Source organism: Mytilus californianus, unplaced genomic scaffold, assembly GCF_021869535.1.
Source record: "Mytilus californianus isolate M0D057914Y unplaced genomic scaffold, xbMytCali1.0.p SCAF_1, whole genome shotgun sequence".
In the NCBI taxonomy this organism is placed as follows: domain Eukaryota; kingdom Metazoa; phylum Mollusca; class Bivalvia; order Mytilida; family Mytilidae; genus Mytilus; species Mytilus californianus.
The window spans coordinates 100832254-100851273 of NW_026262581.1; the positions used below are offsets into that span (position 1 = coordinate 100832254).

At 31.1% G+C, this 19020-nt stretch overlaps 1 protein-coding gene across 1 annotated transcript in view; it reads right to left on the reverse strand.

The window, feature by feature from the left end:
• LOC127728009 (protein-serine O-palmitoleoyltransferase porcupine-like) overlaps nt 1–19020 on the reverse strand; it is a 30949-nt gene that overhangs the window by 1409 nt on the left and 10520 nt on the right. The window contains exons 5-11 of the mRNA XM_052235156.1: nt 13359–13465; nt 12826–12939; nt 5097–5197; nt 4528–4604; nt 3495–3558; nt 2281–2366; nt 903–1007 (exon numbers count right to left, since the gene is read on the reverse strand). Coding sequence (XP_052091116.1) covers nt 903–1007; nt 2281–2366; nt 3495–3558; nt 4528–4604; nt 5097–5197; nt 12826–12939; nt 13359–13465 — 654 coding nt within the window. The remainder of the gene's footprint in view (nt 1–902; nt 1008–2280; nt 2367–3494; nt 3559–4527; nt 4605–5096; nt 5198–12825; nt 12940–13358; nt 13466–19020) is intronic.

The following is a 19020-nucleotide window of genomic DNA, read 5'->3' on the forward strand; positions in this document are numbered from 1 at the left end:
AGTGTTTCTCGTTTTTTATATAGATTAGACCGTTGGTTTTCCCGTTTGAATGGTTTTACACTATTAATTTTTGGGGCCCTTTATAGCTTGCTGTTCGGTGTGAGCTATGGCTCCATGTTGAAGACCATACTTTGACCTATAATAGTTTACTTTTATAAATTTTTACTTGGATGGAGAGTTGTCTCATTGGCACTCATACCACATCTTCTTATATCTATTTATGCTAATATTTTAATTTTTCCACACAACATGCAATCTGTTTTGTTTTCAATTTGCCTAAGAATTGCACATTTTGAATCTAGTTATCTTGTTTATTAGGTGTAATCACAATGCATTTCACCAACACACAGGTTCATACAATGGTGCACTTAGACCGAAAATCAAACACTACCTATGTGTCTCTACAAATCCCTATACAAAATTACTATACAAATAAGCCGTTGTATGTAAATTTTAATAAATCACTTGAAACAAATTTTGTTTCAATCCTTTTGACGAATGAAAATTATATTTGAACACTTTGAATAATTGCAGGTTTTTTTAATGATCAAATGTAAGTATTGTTATCATATTATACTTAAACCAGACATTTTTCTGTTAGGGTTTAATAAAAGCATTGTAACCATGACTGATATTGATAGCATCATAGATAGCTGATACAGAAGGATTGGCAATGATTGCACTACATATACAATTTAAGTGTATAATAAAGAGTATATGATATGGCTGTTTCAGTATCACATACCATATCAACCATCAACCAATATAATCTCTCAAAGCAATTTTTTCTGGATTATATTGATGTTTCAGGTTGATGTGGGTGTGATATCGATAGAGCCATATAATATTCTATAATATCTAACAGTTGTACATTGTATAATGATATGTACTTAAAAGCTTACCTCTTCACTATTAGCACTGTTATCAAACATGAGGCCCAAGTAGGCAAGATGAAACATTGAAAGAGCACCAAATATCAGATTTGTTAATATCACACATGGATGAGTCTGAAAATAATAAAATAATAAATATAACAATATATGTACAGACCATAAACATCTTTTACATAAACTCATCATAGATACCAGTTGAAAAATTTTGTATGCCAGATAGAGTACAAAGTTGAAGAGCACTGAGGACCCAATATTCCAAAAGGTTTTGCCAAAAACAGCTTAGGTAATCTATTCTTAGGGGTAGAAAATCCTTACCATTTCAAAAAATTCAAAGTTTAGTAAACAGTTAATTTATAATTGTGACCATATATATTACATATCATTACATTTTGGAAAAGGAGAAGGTAAGGGCCTTGCTTTAATATCATCTTTGTATGTCTTCAAATTTGCAATTTCACAGTAAAATGGACTGTTTAATGTTCTATCTTCATTTATACTCAACTTTTATTTCGCCCATATATATAAAATCTTTGAAGAGGCAGATCTGTATAAAAAATAACAAATCAGTCTGCTAGTAAGTTTTTTTTAATTTCAAGAAGAATAAGTTAGCAGAAAACAGAATGACACACATTCTTACTAAACTTTGGGTAACTGCTGATTAGCATGTTAAATTCTGCTTAATTATCACAAAAACTGCTGTTGACTGATTTCACAATATGTTTACATACTGTGTTATTTTAGCGTGTATTGATTGATTGATTGATTGGTGTTTAACAACACTTTCAACACTATTATGCTATTTCGTGGCAGTCAGTTTTTATTGGTGGAGGAAGCCTGAGTGCCCGGAGAGAACCGCCGACCTTTAATAGGAAAATTGACAATCCTAGTCATTAAGATTTGAGTCTAGTGCACCTGCCCCATGAGGGATTCAAACTCACAACCTCAGTGTTGACAGGCTAGTGATACAGTAGTTCGACTACTTAGACCACTCGGCCACCGAGGCCCCTATTTTAGTGTGTAAAAATTGTGACAGGATGAAGAACATTGCAGTATTCACATTTTGATGTATTAAAGTCTGTTAAATTAAATTTTAATGTACAAATTATAAAGAGGAATATATTCAATAAGACATCCAAAACAGTTCTAATAGCATATAAAATAATTTTTGATTTTAACTATAGATTCATTATTATTTGTGGGGCACTAATAATCATTGATTTTATGGGTAAAAAGTAAGAATTAAATTCAACTAAATAGGCTTGTATGCAGAATGGGTAAAATAGCAAAATCAAATATCCACAAATATGCAATTTTTTATCAACCCACGAATATTGGTACCAAACAACAAAATTTAAATTCACATTACTCAAATCTAGTCTTTACTTACATATTTATATTCATGAGCACATTCTTCTTTACATTTTCTAGTACCAATACAGGCATTAAATATTCTTGATAATTTACTTCTAAATACTGAAAAAGATGCAACTATCATTATAAAAATTCGTTATGATATAGGTATTTGAAAAAAAAGGTACATATTTCACAATAAAACAACTAATGATTCAGCTTCCGATCAATAAAAGATAAGGCCAGTTTATCTACTACAACCATAGATTTTATGAAATCCGTATGACATACAGTTTAAATGAAAACTTATACTTCAGTCCCTAGTTTTATTTTTCTATTTCGTTGTAAATAAATACACTTATTTTGTAAATGAGTCAAAAAACATAGATTTAAAGTTTTTTTTTCCAGAAATGTCTTCAGTATTTATATACAAAATGTAATTTGAAGTATAAAGAATGTTATAGTTGTATGTTTTGTATAACATCCATCTGGTTAGTCCTGAGATAAAAATAAACTTACTTATAGTTGTATGTTTTGTATAACATCCAACTGGTTAGTCCTGAGATAAAAATAAACTTACTTATAGTTGTATGTTTTGTATAACATCCATCTGGTTAGTCCTGAGATAAAAATAAACTTACTTATAGTTGTATGTTTTGTATAACATCCAACTGGTTAGTCCTGAGATAAAAATAAACTTACTTATAGTTGTATGTTTTGTATAACATCCATCTGGTTAGTCCTGAGATAAAAATAAACTTACTTATAGTTGTATGTTTTGTATAACATCCAACTGGTTAGTCCTGAGATAAAAATAAACTTACTTATAGTTGTATGTTTTGTATAACATCCATCTGGTTAGTCCTGAGATAAAAATAAACTTACTTATAGTTGTATGTTTTGTATAACATCCATCTGGTTAGTCCTGAGATAAAAATAAACTTACTTATAGTTGTATGTTTTGTATAACATCCAACTGGTTAGTCCTGAGATAAAAATAAACTTACTTATAGTTGTATGTTTTGTATAACATTCAACTGGTTAGTCCTGAGATAAAAATAAACTTACTTATAGTTGTATGTTTTGTATAACATCCATCTGGTTAGTCCTGAGATAAAAATAAACTTACTTATAGTTGTATGTTTTGTATAACATCCAACTGGTTAGTCCTGAGATAAAAATAAACTTACTTATAGTTGTATGTTTTGTATAACATTCAACTGGTTAGTCCTGAGATAAAAATAAACTTACTTGATTCAACATATGTATAAAATCCTAACGAAAACAACACTGCAGCAAACTGGAAATTTAAACCCTGAAAATATCAACAGTAAATTTCAGTCTCATCAACCAAATACTGAGGCTAATGATAATTATTTATAGCAATAAGTTTAAACCATGAAATATTTCCAGGGAGCTTTTGACCTAGACTGTATTTGTTATTAGAATTATTTATGAACATAAAAAAATTGAGATTGTTATAAAAGTGATTTCAGGACAAGCTGCATTTAAACAATGCTATCAAAATTTAACTGCCAGTTCTAATTAATATGAGACTAATCCTTTTACATTTTTTAACAACAATAAAATCATTGCAAATATTTCTAAATTTACTGTTATTGTTATTGGACTTTAAAATAAATCTAGAACTGTCCACTAAGCTGAACTAATACCCCTACATCATGGATTGGTGTTTGAATAAAGTAGTGACTGAATTACAGCCAATCAATGAAGCTGATAATATAAATTTGGACTTTTTTTAAGTTTTTTTTTTATTTTGTCTGAAATGCATGTACCCCTTTAAGTATCATTTGAAGTCTGAATGACTATGTTTCTTGACAAGGAATGGAGTTCATATAAAATTACCTGATTTAATTTGTACATGTATATGAATCGAAATTTTTTTTTTTATGGAAAAGCAACTGATATGCATGTGATCACTGTAGTAAGTTTTAACAGCATGTAACAAAGTTTCATAACTAAATTTGTAAAGGGTTCTGTCCAACCCTGTGTCTTGCCTGACATGAAAGAGAAGTTGCAATGACAAGATCTGTTCTGCCAAATTTCTAAGTAGAAAGGGGCATAACTACAAAAAGCCTAAATGGATGGGAAATCCTAACCACATGCACATCTGCATATTAGGATCTAACAATGTAGGATGAGTTACAATGAGAAGGTTGGATCTGAAAAGGTTCAAAAATTCTATGGTGAAAGGGGCATAATTCTGGATAACCTTAAAATATAAATAACTTTATATTGTTGGTACCAATTTATCTACACTCACATGTAGTAAACTACTGGCTGCATATGTAAGAAATACTGCAATTACAACTCCATATGGCTGAGCTACTAAAAACACATCTGAAACAAATCATAATAGAATATAATTCATTTTTATAATTAAAAATTAAAAAAAAACTACTCTGTTAATCATGTAAATACAAACATAAGCTGTTTGGTCCTATAGAGCTTAACATAACAACAGTTTATCTTTTTATAATTCCTTTTAACGCAAGTCTATTCTATGTTTAATCAACATACTTGATAAAGACTATAAAGGTTTAAGTGTTCTCAGTCCATGCTCTAACTTTATCACATCTATGTCTGACTCAATGAAATCAGATATGAATTTGATATGAAACTACACAATATATTGATTCATCCAAAAACAAACTAAATATCATCAACTGGGAAGAAGAAAATGCAGGAAACTACCAATACCATGAATTTTTTTTTTGTTCAACATTCATTAAATAGCAGATGGATAAGAATGAATACAAACTGATTTTTTACTACCCATTATATACAAATACCAAAAATAAGCTCAATATTTTACAAAATGAACAAACTTACAATTTTTTAACCAGTAATGCATGGGTAAATTCCAGTTTGTGACCACATCGACTAAAGATCTAGGTAGTTCTATATTCTGTGGTTTACTGACTGTCAATCCCCTAAATTAATTGAAATATTTAATTTTTCTTACATCAAGATAATGATAGGACATTTATATATAAGTTTTGAAAACTAAATAAACAACAAAAATACTAATTACATAGAACAAGACGTAATTTTACAGTTATGAGAACAGATGACTTCTTTATTTGATTTCTTCCGATCTTAATAATGTGTTTTCTTTTCTAATATCTTTTTTTTACTGTTAATAAAACTTTAAAGGGGCATTAGCTGTCAAAATCATGTTCACCGATTTGACTCAAAATCTATTATTCGACTTATAACATACTAAAACGTATATCCAAATCATAAAAAATCTAAAATAAACAATTTACGATGCATGAACACGATAATATGTTTCAGCATTTCGTGTGTATTTTAGTCTAGACGCCATCTAATTAACCATCGAGGCGACCTCCGAAGATTGCCGACGGATAACCCCATATGAACATAAACATAGATATAAATAGATAGCGAACTTGTGCAATTGGATTTTTCTAGGTCTGTTTGATTTCATATTATAGGTTTAAAAAAAATATGTTAGTCATTGATTTTACATGTAAAAGAATAAGCTTTTGTGGATCGAATCAGTCAACCAAATGGTTTACCCTTGTTTCACTTTCAATGTTGACATTCTTTTCCTTTTAATAGCTGAACACGCCTAGTTCATGCGTAACCCATCTCTAGCTAAGGGGTTAAATTGAAGGTCACATGAATATGGATTGAATGAGGTCGAATTATTCACTTGCAAGTGAATAATTCATCAGCGATGTTTCTTAGCTTATTTTGACAAAATTGAACCAAACTAGCTGCTAAAAGCGAATTATTATTTCACAATTTTACTTGCATTAATGATTGAACAAAAAAAAATCATATTTCTATTTTTGTAACACAATTGTGTTCCATACGTTAATCATCAGGAAGTAACTAAATACAGCAAATCCGAAACGATTACATGTAACCTTTAGACACTTAATAACAATCTGTACGAATATTATAGACATATACCCTGCAGCAAATAAATGACCATGTCTACTGTGAAATAACATGTATCCGTCAGGGGTTAATTGCATAGTTTGACAATTAACCACAGACTAGTATTACTCCACAACCAGACTACTACGCAACCTGCCAACAGCTATGGGTCATAGTTTAAAGGTGATTAATGGCCCACTGAACTATATAAGATCCAGCTTTGGACTCGAACGGGGAGATTTGTACAGATAGATTCCGATAGGAGATTCCGCCAAGGTCTCCCCCCTTGTGGGTAGGCTGGAAATAATTCACTAACCATCCGAATAACTCAGTCAGGACCGAACAGTTATACCACTATACGATCACGTGTCCGTGTGACGATATGAACATTCGAACAATTCAACTTTAAAGACAGTTGTGAACAATCGAACATTTGAACTTCAGAATCTTTCTTAACTTTGTAATTACATAATAAAATTATTTAATCAACCACTGACTTCATTACATAAGTCAAATTGATGCCGTGTGACCAGGATCGACTTGGATTGGCTAAAACAACGCAAAGGAATATAAAACGTAAGAACTAAGTTACTTTCATTTTTTCTTTATGGACAATCAAGATATTTCTATGTCAGCGCAAAAAGTAGAAATGGCTTTCCAAGGGATGGCACGCATGTTAAGTACAGTTCTTAATTTTAAAGGGAGTGAGGCCGTATATTTAAAAGGCTTAAAATCAGAAGTTTGTTCACGAGCTGTGGTTCGCACGAAATTTTTTATTAGTATTTTTAGATATTGTACGTCAATTTAAGAATTATGAATACACATATTCTTAAAACAATTGAAGATATTTTTTTAGTTATTTTTATATGCAGTTATTTAATAGATAGGATACGTTATATATAATAAGTATGATTCCTAAAAACAAAATTTTTTTTTTAAGTTTGAAGAAGCTAGTTTTTCGTTTAGAGTAAATATGTAATAAAAAAAAGTAAAATGTCTGATACTATAGCATTTTTTCGTATTTATGGTTTTTGATCATATATATTATGGGTTGTTTTCTTGAAGATACATTCAATTATTCTAGAAAATATATATCTTACGTAAAATTAGTAGAGCACCGGTATATATGAAGGTTGATTTAGAACCTTTGGTAGTTGAAGTTAAGGGTACATTGTGGGTTCATATGTTTGCGATGTTATAGCCATTGACGATTATGGTTTACGCAGTTGGGTAGTGTGTATGCACGTTTGTTCAGAGAAAAACAAATAGTCTATAATTTTAGATTCCAACCCCTTCTTCGGATGATTAACATAAGTGATGTTAAGTAATTAAATGGTGCAAGTTGTTTTATGGTGTTAGATTACGCCTTATTTACATAAAATAAATGTTAATAGATAAAGAGAAGTATCTTCAGAAAATAGCACATTAAAGATAAATGTTGATATGTTTTGCCCTAAGGGATTTACAGTATTTTTATGGTAGATCGATATTTGTAAAAAATGAGAGACATATGAACTTCATGACTAATGGCAAAATTTAAGTGAAATAGATAATTGATATTAAAGGAAAACTAGCATTAAAATAAAATAGATTTTTTTTTTAAAACAATTATGAGGATAATTATCAGAAATTAAAATAAGAATAAGAAAATAATTAATTTAGTAGTAAAACAAAAAAATGAGTCTAAACAATGGGTTTTGTTCATAAATAAGCATAGAAAAAACTTTAAATTGTTTTGGTTTTTAAGAAATAAGTCAAGTTTAAAAAAAAAAAAAAAGAATGAATAAAATCTCAACATATATACATTCAGTCATTATGAAATGTATAAAAAAAGATAGGCAGTAGGTTGCTGATGTTTAAAAGCAAATTAAAATGATATATATATAAAAGAAAGGAAAGATTATGATGAAGAAACTATAAACTTGTTTTGGAAAAATGTAATAGATTAAGGAGAAAGGCATTTTTTTTCGCAACAAGGTGTTGTTGTCAAATAGGAAATATAGAGTCAGTAACAAATTGCGCAAGACGTAGTTAAATTTTATAAATGTAATCTTAAATATTTTTAAGAGTGATGAGAATAAATTTGTGGACTATATTTAGCATTAAGATTAATTAATGAGAAACTAAAGTTAAAGACGTAAAAGTATTACAATTGGTAACAAAGTAACACATATAATTTTTAGTATTTATTTTTATAGGTATCATGTAGGTGTAGGGTTATATAAAATGATCGAATTGAACTTATTTGATTGTAAATTTATAATGATTTTCTTACGTCTTGTGTAAATACATATATTTTTGTTTTTATTATGTAGGATTCTCAAACTTGTAGAAGTTGTATACGACAGTTTCCCCCTTTTATTTTTTTTGTTTTTAACAGATAATTCGATATAAAAAAAAGAACGTATTGATTTATATATAGGAATTGTTTTACAAAATTTTGCTAGGCTTGAATAACCCAGCGAACTAAAGGCGAGTGAACAAACTATCAATAATCTGATTGATAAATAAAAAAAGAAATAAATGGAAGTTAACAAGTTTAAGTTTTTCCAAATTGAGATAAGTTTATCAGTGGGGTTTAGGTGCGATCTTCATTGGAATAGCCATATTTTTGTACTGTTAATTTGTTCAGAATATATCTTGGTTGGCCAAAAAGAAAGGTGTGAGTTTTGGTTCTAATGCCACGAACAATGGGTACAAAATGGTGTCTACGTGATTGGTTGGGACAGATGTTACTGATTCCAGAGAGATGTCTTCCTCTGCGCCATTGATCAAGGACGAAACTTTACCGAAGGCCGATGTTAACAGCCTCTTAAGAAGGATGAACCAACCAGCTAGATGCGTCAACTACTTCGTAATGGAGATGATGATGACCGACACGTGTTCAAAGATGTGTGCCCTTTCCAACAGTTGATGAACAATATGTTATAATGGTGACGGGAAAAAGTATGCACAATATATACCCAAATCTTGAACTTTATGAATCATATGAACTCTATGTATCCAGATGTTGGATTTGCCGAATTTTATGAACTAGATTTGTGGTGATGGTTACCGGAAACCTTACAATAAACTATTAGAATAACCTACAGGAAGAAAAATACCGTATTTTATTGAACTTTCGTTCTATTTTGGATGGAAGGCATTATGTAACACAATTGTGTTCCATACGTTAATCATCAGGAAGTAACTAAATACAGCAAATCCGAAACGATTACATGTAACCTTTAGACACTTAATAACAATCTGTACGAATATTATAGACATATACCCTGCAGCAAATAAATGACCATGTCTACTGTGAAATAACATGTATCCGTCAGGGGTTAATTGCATAGTTTGACAATTAACCACAGACTAGTATTACTCCACAACCAGACTACTACGCAACCTGCCAACAGCTATGGGTCATAGTTTAAAGGTGATTAATGGCCCACTGAACTATATAAGATCCAGCTTTGGACTCGAACGGGGAGATTTGTACAGATAGATTCCGATAGGAGATTCCGCCAAGGTCTCCCCCCTTGTGGGTAGGCTGGAAATAATTCACTAACCATCCGAATAACTCAGTCAGGACCGAACAGTTATACCACTATACGATCACGTGTCCGTGTGACGATATGAACATTCGAACAATTCAACTTTAAAGACAGTTGTGAACAATCGAACATTTGAACTTCAGAATCTTTCTTAACTTTGTAATTACATAATAAAATTATTTAATCAACCACTGACTTCATTACATTTTCTTATATCTCGTAGCTTATGCCCCTTTAACATTAAAAAAAAAAGCTAAATTTTACAATTACCACCAAGGATCCGGAAATTTTCCCAAGTCATTTTGGTCATTTTTTTTTTGTGATGTAATAATATCGTGATGCACAATAATGCATTTTTCTAAGGGTGACAAGTCTTGCACATGGACAAGTAAAGTCCTTTTTTGTGAAGTATTGGGTCAAACAAGTGTAACTGTACCTTGATCTAACAGTAACAGTGATGTCTCTGAGTTAGAAACTACACGAGGAGACGTTTTGTTGTTTTGTATTGCATCACTGAGGTCGTATGCATAACCCTTTAAATTTGCATAAATTAAAAGAGGAATAAAATACGGCATGTTTCATCATTTTGAAATAAAGTTATGTAAATCAATTAATAAACTGTGTTGAGCTTCTTATTGCATGTACAAGATATCTTTTGTATTGTTCAAATTGCTGCTGTTTGGATGAGTGTAAGTGATTACCTAATACACAACAAGATAATGTGTATTCACCTGGTTTACGATATGAGGATCAAAAAGGGGAAACCATGAATTCTGTTGGTCTTTACAGAGAGAATGTATGGCTTCACTTGGGTAAAAATCGGAAGTTTAGCCAGGAAAACAAAAGAAAGGATAACGCCCATTACATTCTGTGAGTTAGATGGTTTCAAAAAATCGGAAGTGCAAAAAAAACAAAAAAAAATCGAGATTGTTCATTCGCTGAGTATATTTCTTAAATAGGCTGTATGGCTTCAAATCTAAATTACGTTATTTAGTTTTAATTCCTTTTTTAAACATTTTTTTTTAATTCTGCATTCCTATAAATTATACGCTTTACCACTTTTGCAAATCTATTAATATCTTTATCTGCCATTTCCTACCGAAAAGTTAACAGTAAAATCGATCTTTCAAATAAGATTATCAATTAACCCATGTTGATCCCCATTTTCCATGCGCAAACTCAGTAAACATAAATCTATATTTAACAAACGTTGACCAAATCAGCTGATCGATTATAAATGGATTATATGTTTTATTTGGATAAAAATAGACAGATTCTCGGGTCAACAATGTTATTTGTCTTCTTTAATGAATAAAATAATATCTGTTTGGGAAAATCTAGGTCAGAATGGTTAAAACGTTACATTTGATGCACAGCAAATCGCCATATTGTTTTTATTGCTTAACAGGTGTTTACAGGTGAGATTTGTGTACATGGCCTTTATGGCTTTAATCAAGACAATAACGACACCCAAGCCGAATTCAAACTTCCTGGACATTGATTACTATCCTTACTATGTAAACAAACCTAGTGGCTTGAACCCAGACTTACCCCACGCTGTGACTCGACAGAGTCCTGTACATTGTTTTTACTTACATTATAGAATAAACAACAGACTAATGATAAATATTATTAAGTCACTAACACAAATCAATAAAATTTTTATTTTGTCTCAAACAAATCTATTTTTCTTGATGACCTGAAAACAAAAATAAGTTCAAAATGGCGACCGATAAAACCCTGATCTCAATGAAATGACCGAAATTATTTCTGTAAAAAAAAAAAAAAGACCTAAATCCCAATAAATCATTTCGGTCTTTTCAGTTTCCAAATCGGTCATGTCTGGCATATATGACCGTTTCCGGACCCTTGATTACCACTGATACTGAACTTTATTCCAATCTAAAAATGTTTGTATGCACATTTCAGGTAGAGTGTAAAGAGAGACATTTTTTTTCTATTTCATTTTACATATTGAAACTTTGCCAATGTCTCATTTCAAACCTTTTACCATTAGGAACACATTACAAAATAATTTATAAACAAGACTTTCTGCTTTATAAAAAATGCTCATTTTCAGATAATTACATAAAAGTAATTTCATTCCATTATAATTGTAAAGATTGTTCTCAATCTTTCTTACAATACTTTTAGTCTCTAGATATTTATTCTATTCAATAGTTGAAATACCTTTGCCAGGTTTTCTAAATAAAATAACAACTAAACTACTATTTCAAGAAATAGAAATTATTATTATAACTATAAATTACTACAAAGAATGAAAGTACAATATGTTTAAAGGTTTTCTGTGATTTTCGTGCGTGAAGTATTTACCTATTAAGTTTCTGTAAAGATGAGTTCAAATTCGTTTTGCTAGTCGGAAAATCCCCTTTTTATAATACTTAGCATGCCTTATCCTTGCCTTATCCTTGCGTGTAAGAAAATAGGTCGCTACCGGTCAAGGTTAAATGTGTGTATTAAAGTTAGGGAGTACGTAAACATTGGATTATATTGAAGGAATGGACAATTTCATCCGACTTTACACCGATTTGGGAATATAAAGCAGGTAAAATGCAGTTACTAATGAAATGTAGTTAATAATAATAATTAATAACAAACTGGAAAACAAAAGATGTTATTCGAATGCCACATGTTGGCGGAATTTCATAACGCAAAATAGGAAACTGTCAGTTTTGCCGGGAACAATATTTTTGGCTAAACAAAACTATGAAAGTATAATTAAACGTTCATAACAATAATCATTAAATTAATGGAGAATGTGTCCATGGGACACAGATGATGCCCCCGCTTACATATAATGTAATAAAGGTGCATAACTCCAAAACGGTAAAAGTAATGCCACCCAAATTTGAACTTGATCTGAGTTTTGTGGTTACAAGCATTGTGTATAAATTTCATAATTTTTGGTTGAAGGGAAACCGTAATGCCCCTCCATTACGGCGGGGACATAAAATATTCAGTTTTTTTTATCTATTTCACAGGTAGATGAATAAGGTTCTACTCACTGCAGGTGTAATAATTTTTATGGAATTAAATGCATGGTCATTAACAATAATAAAATCAAAATCATTCAAAAATAAAATGATACTTACCACATGATTTCAGTAAAACCTAAGCCTGCCAATGTGGCTGATGTTTCTGCTACAAAACAAATAAAGTAATGACTAAACCTAAATGATTGTGCATCTCTGTAGGCTACTAACCACCTGAAAATATAAGGAAACATTTTACAATTAAAACCTTAACCAATCTTTTTCATAATGGTCAATTCCATTGAAATTAAATAAAAACTGTTTTATGTACATTAGTGGCAATAACATTACTATCAGCGCAATTAAAAATTATTGCAAATGATTTTTTTTTAATGTATTTCTGTAGGGTAGCAGAGGTGAATTTATGTGTAGTTAAGAGGGTGTACCCCCTCCCTTAATCGAAAAAAAAACAATTTGTTTTCTACTGGCAGCACTGTTTTTGATCCCCTTTCTTGAACCTGGGAACTGCTCACCAAAATATAGATTATACCTGTCATAAACATATCATGACTACAGACTTCAATTTTAGAAACATAAAAAAGTATTAGTGAAATCATTTATCTAGAGCAAAAAGAAATATTGTTGTATCTTACTTTTCACCACTATCCAGAATAAGCCACTGAGTGAGACAGGTAGAGACAGTTAAACAAACTACAGTCAGAATGATACTTCTTATCACTTTCAATAACCATGCAAAACTCTGTAAATAAATATAAATTAATAATACAAATTACTCAGATTAATTTCTTTAAAAAATTAAATAACTCTCTGTATCAAACATCAAAGGACAAGGTATGATAGGGGCCATTTTTGGCCCCCTCTTGAAAATAATCCATAATTGCAGTAACTTAAGCCTAGGGACAGGGCATTTAAAATATGGTCAGATTTTGGTGCTATAACGCGCATGCGCATCATACTACACGTGCATATGTAAATGTAGTTCTGTGCGTAACCTTTTATATCAGACCTCCTTCTGTAGAGTGTTAATGGAATTTAATTTTTGTTCTGCTCATCAGATATTTGCCAAATTTGACACAATTTATCTTTATAGAAGTAATAGACGGTGTTGAAATTATGTTGAAATCAGACAACTTTTTTGGGGGGAAAACTTGGTTTTTTATATGAAAATCACTGATTTTGAAAATTATACGAGTTATGTCCTGAACTTCTGTACTATTCATCAGTTCTTCTCAAAATCTTATCACAATGATTTGTTAAAGGTATTACAGACATCTTTCAAGTTTTATAAATACTAGACAAGTATTTGGGTGAAAAGTTTGTTTTTTTATACGAAAGTTTATGATTTTGAGAATTTCCAGACAATTATTAATGGCATCTGTTTAACTCAAAAAAAATCTCAGCAAATACCAGAATGTGTATTTATATGAGATAATGACACCTGTATTGAGTAATGTAAATAGAAGAGATGTATTTTCTATGAAATATTGATTTTTTATACAAAATTCAATAATTTTCAGAATTGTAAGATTTCGAAACATCAGCTTCTGTTTGACTGGCAAATAACCTTTGAAAAATATCGCAATGTTTATTTTAGGACTTTGTGTCATAGGGTTACTGTATCATTGCTATCAATCCCACATCTCCGGGTTTCATGTTATTCACTTTATTCACTTAGAATGATTGTTCTGTTTTATATAAATAAAAAGAAATCTATTTGAACAAAGTGTTTTATAAGTCAAATAAACATAGAATGATGTGAATAAGAAACATGTATTTATGTCTAAAATACTGACTTAAACGAAAATGAATATTTGTGAAGCTTACAAAATATGAAAGCCATCTCAGTAGAATTTGTACATTTGGATTCATTAAAATGTATTTTGAAAATTCCTAGTTGAAGATGAAAGGAACACTATTATATATATATTTATTTTTGGGTTGATAAGTATAACAGCTATGTTCATTATTTTTCATGGTAATGTTGGACCTATAAAAGTAAACAATAAAGACAGCAGTAAACAGCAATGTTCAAACAATATATCTCTATAAACAAAACGTAAATGTGATATTTGTATCACAATCTCTAACTATATCTAACTCTTTAACATCCCCCTTAAGCACAGATGATTCCCAAACTTGATTAGTTAAACAGATTAGTTATATAATCGTTTTTTAAAAATGAGATCTCAATAGTTGAATGTCAAACAACAAATAAATCTATTTGCAAAAAAGCCTATCGTTTTATTTAAATACATACGGTAACAATCCGTTATCATGGTTATACATAGTCCTAAAGAAAGGACAGTTGAATCTGGTATTTTTTACACTTAACCCAAGTCATTTAATAAGCTAAGCTATTAATTAAACATGATCAGAATTCACATGTGGTGCTGTTAAAATTGTCCAATTTCAAAATCCATGTTTGATAATATTCGAACATCATCCCTTTTTAATATTAGTCAATGTCTTATATATTCTATACTTAATTGACAATAGTACAAAATACAATACAAGCTATTCGTTTCATAGCATAAAGAAGGATAAAATAAAGAAAAATGCCACTTTGATAAAAAAAAAATAGTTCTGATTTAATATCATAGCCAATGCCTTCCTTCCAGTAAGATTTCTTAAAAAGCTTAACAAAAACTATCAAAGAAGACAAACAAACAGACAAGGGTCTTTGCTATTTCCTGTAAGATTTGCAGGACATCAGGATAAACATCTACTAAGAAAATTGATAGCTTCCCATTACCCCCAACAGGTCATAAAAACACCGAACTTAACACAATTTCATCTAATTTATAGTATACAATAAAAGTTTCGCAACAAAATCAATATACATGTTATATAAATTAAGGAGATGTTGTATGAATGCCAATGAAAAATATTTCCAACAGAATATAAACAAAGCGGATTTAAACAACCATATAAAGTTTGAAATAAAAAGCTAATGACATTAGGCAAACAGTATGCATTTGTTGCTAAAGAATAAAAAGCTTAAGTCAGGATGGACAAATAAATGATCTTCAATACTGTTCATATTACCGATTGAATATGAAAATAGATTACGATTTTTTTTTATATCCGACTATTAAATGTTTAAAGTATTTTTGTTTAAATCATGTCAAAATATAAAGAAATCACCACCGCAGCCCAACGAGAGCAAGACGCATTGAAGAACTATTCCTCAACATCAGAACTACAATCACTGTCTGTTTCCAAGTCAGGTAGATCTGAGGCATCCAAAACTGACTTCGTAAATCTGGGACTATTAATTGAGGTATTTTGAAGTAGGTGTAATCCTAAGTACCAAAGTACACTGGATACGTGAGCACAGCATCCATCAATCCTGGCTCCAACCTTGCAAGTACAGTACCATCCACTTATTTCACCGTCTAATGTATACTGTACAAATACATTGTGGGTGGAACTGTTACTAAAGCGAGATTGCAATTTAATTTTTATTAATTTCGCCTTTATCTTGCAAACATACAATTGATATACGCTATCATTTCCAATATGCTCTCTAACATATAATGGGGTTTGCTTAAGTTGGTAAATCCCCATCGTTATCTGGCGAAGTTTTTCCTCGGATAAGACCACGAAATCTTTTAGCTGATCGGTAGATGACCCGTCAACTAGAGTATATATTACTCTTTTATTAATTAATCCTTCATTTTCAACAATCGCTTGAACTAAATTTCCTTTCTTGCTTTTATCAAGCATTGCCTCAGCTATCTTGATATCATCTGCATTTGTGCTTGCTATTGCAGGCCGATATTTGTTGCACAATGCACATACTAAGCGTAACAATTCTCCGATGAAAGGAATGTAATGGTTCGAAACAACCTTGTCAAAAAAGCGCCATTGTTTCAGCCTACCATTAACACTTTCTACAATCCACCTGACTTTTGTTACCAGTCTACTGGTATTTGCCTCCTCTGTTGTGTGCTGTTTTTGACCCTTTTTCAGGTATAGTGGCATCTGAACAGAGTAACCCTGTTCTTCAAGATATTCAACAACATCCCGAAAACCTCTATCGACAATGCATACATCATCCTGTTGAAGCCATTCATTCATTCCTTCAGCATTCACTGTCACCATATGTTTAGTTATAGCGGCATCATTGTTTTTACCATTTGACAAGAAGGGACCTAAAACGGAGAGAATATAACCGTCTGTCCCAACAACTACCATTGGCTTTATCAAAGGACGATGTTTATGCAAGCTATATGATTGGCGTAGGAATTTGTAATCTGAACTTTTTTGGATGTAAATGTAGGTGCCGTCTAGTACTAAAGTAGCTACTTTTTCGTTGTTGCCAAAAAGTGTTTGAGCAGTGGCAGTTGTATGATTCTCAACAAAATCATCATGGCTTATGTGTTGAAACCCTACGTTCTGAGTAATAAATGACTGTAAAGAAGTTCAAGCGCTGTGTATACTTCTTTGAATTTGGCTTTTTGTCATTGAAAATATAGTTCCAATAATTTGATTAGGAAGACCAGTGCGTAATTTAGTCAAAAGTATTGCCAAACATGTTCAAACAGATCTTACATTGGATTGACGTATCTTTGTAGAGTAAGTTGACAAATCCTCGAACTGCTGCTTTGTTAACCCAGTCAAGTTATAATAATCATCGTCTGTTAGTCTAGACGGATTATCAAAATCCAAAATAGAGGATTTTGACATAGTAAGCCGGACATTTTCTAGAAGAGCTACAATTTCAGTACGGCTGAAGAAAGATTTAGTGTATTTAGCTTTAAGGATCATAAGTGATGCTTGTGAAAAATGAAGATCTTGAAGGTGAGACGTGCAACATCTCGCTTTAGAGTCAACAAATATTGCGTTTTGTATAAATGCTTGGGTTCTTGCTTTCAAAGGGACAACACATAGTTTAACACGCCTATTTCCTTCTTTCTAACACACAATACAGTATTTATGAGAAGTATGCGTTGAAGAAATATTCAGATGAATTGTTTTTGGACTTGCGATATCGATTATTGGTGGATTTTCGACAACAAATTCAGAATCACTGTCTTCAGAAGGATTGTTATTCGATTGTACATTTGTCTTAGCCGATTTGTTAAACATAGCTCTACACTTTCCACAGATAACTTCATCATTTTCAATACTACGTCCTATTATTGATGATACATATTTCTTTAAAGGTGTGGACTTAATAGGACGTCTATCTTTAAGGTGACACTTTCCACATAAGGAACACTTGTATTCTTTAACCATCTGAAATAGAAATTATTTGGCTCTTTACTTCTTTGCTATTAGAAATTATCAGTCTACATCGTACTTAATCTTACTACTATGTTTTAATTAGTTTTAATGAATCATATAATTTTCACCGTCCAATCAAAAAGACTTTACAGTATGGTCCACTGCATATCATAACCCATGACCCTACCAAGTGTGAAATGTTTTTGGTAAAAGGCCTAAAAGGGTTTGCGTTCACAAGGGCTCATAATGCTACAGTAATTATTCCACAGGGCGCAGCTTGTTACGACCGCAGCTGAGGTCGAACCCTGAACATTTGAGGAAAGTATGGACACAACATTCAAGCTTGATATAGCTCTGATTTTGGATTATGATTAAATATTTGACACAGCATAAGCTTCGGACACAGAGTGAATAGGGCCTAACAACTTAAAAATATTAAATAGGACATTTGCCTGTTATGGTCTAAAATCTAAATTCATGGTTAGATTCAGCATACCAAAGAACCTCGAGAATCAAATTCTTGTTAAATTCTAACCAAGTTTAATTTTGACACTTTGGGCCTCAATGTGGACTGATTTGATAACAAAGTCCAAAATGTTAAAACTAAATACCTGGTTGGATTTATCTTGTCATAAAACCCCCAACATTACATTTTTGATGAAATCAAACAAAGTTTAATTTTGGTCCCCGATTTGGACCAACTTAACCAACTAAATAACTTGGCCTAAAATCATTAATCTAAATACATGTTTAGATCCAGCATATCAAAGAACCACAATAATTCAATTCATGTAAAAATCAAACCAAATTTAATTTTGAACTCTTTAGACCTCAATGTTGACAGGGTCCAAAATTCAAAATCTAAATACCGGGTTAGATCCAGCATATCATAAAAAACCCATATGTTCCATTTTTGTTGAAATCAAACAAAGTTGAATTTAGGACCCCGATTTGGACCAACTTAAAAACTGGGCTCAAAATCAGAAATCTTAATCATTATACATGTTTAGATTTAGCATATCAAAGAACCCTAAGAATTCAATTCATGTTAAAATCAAAATTAAT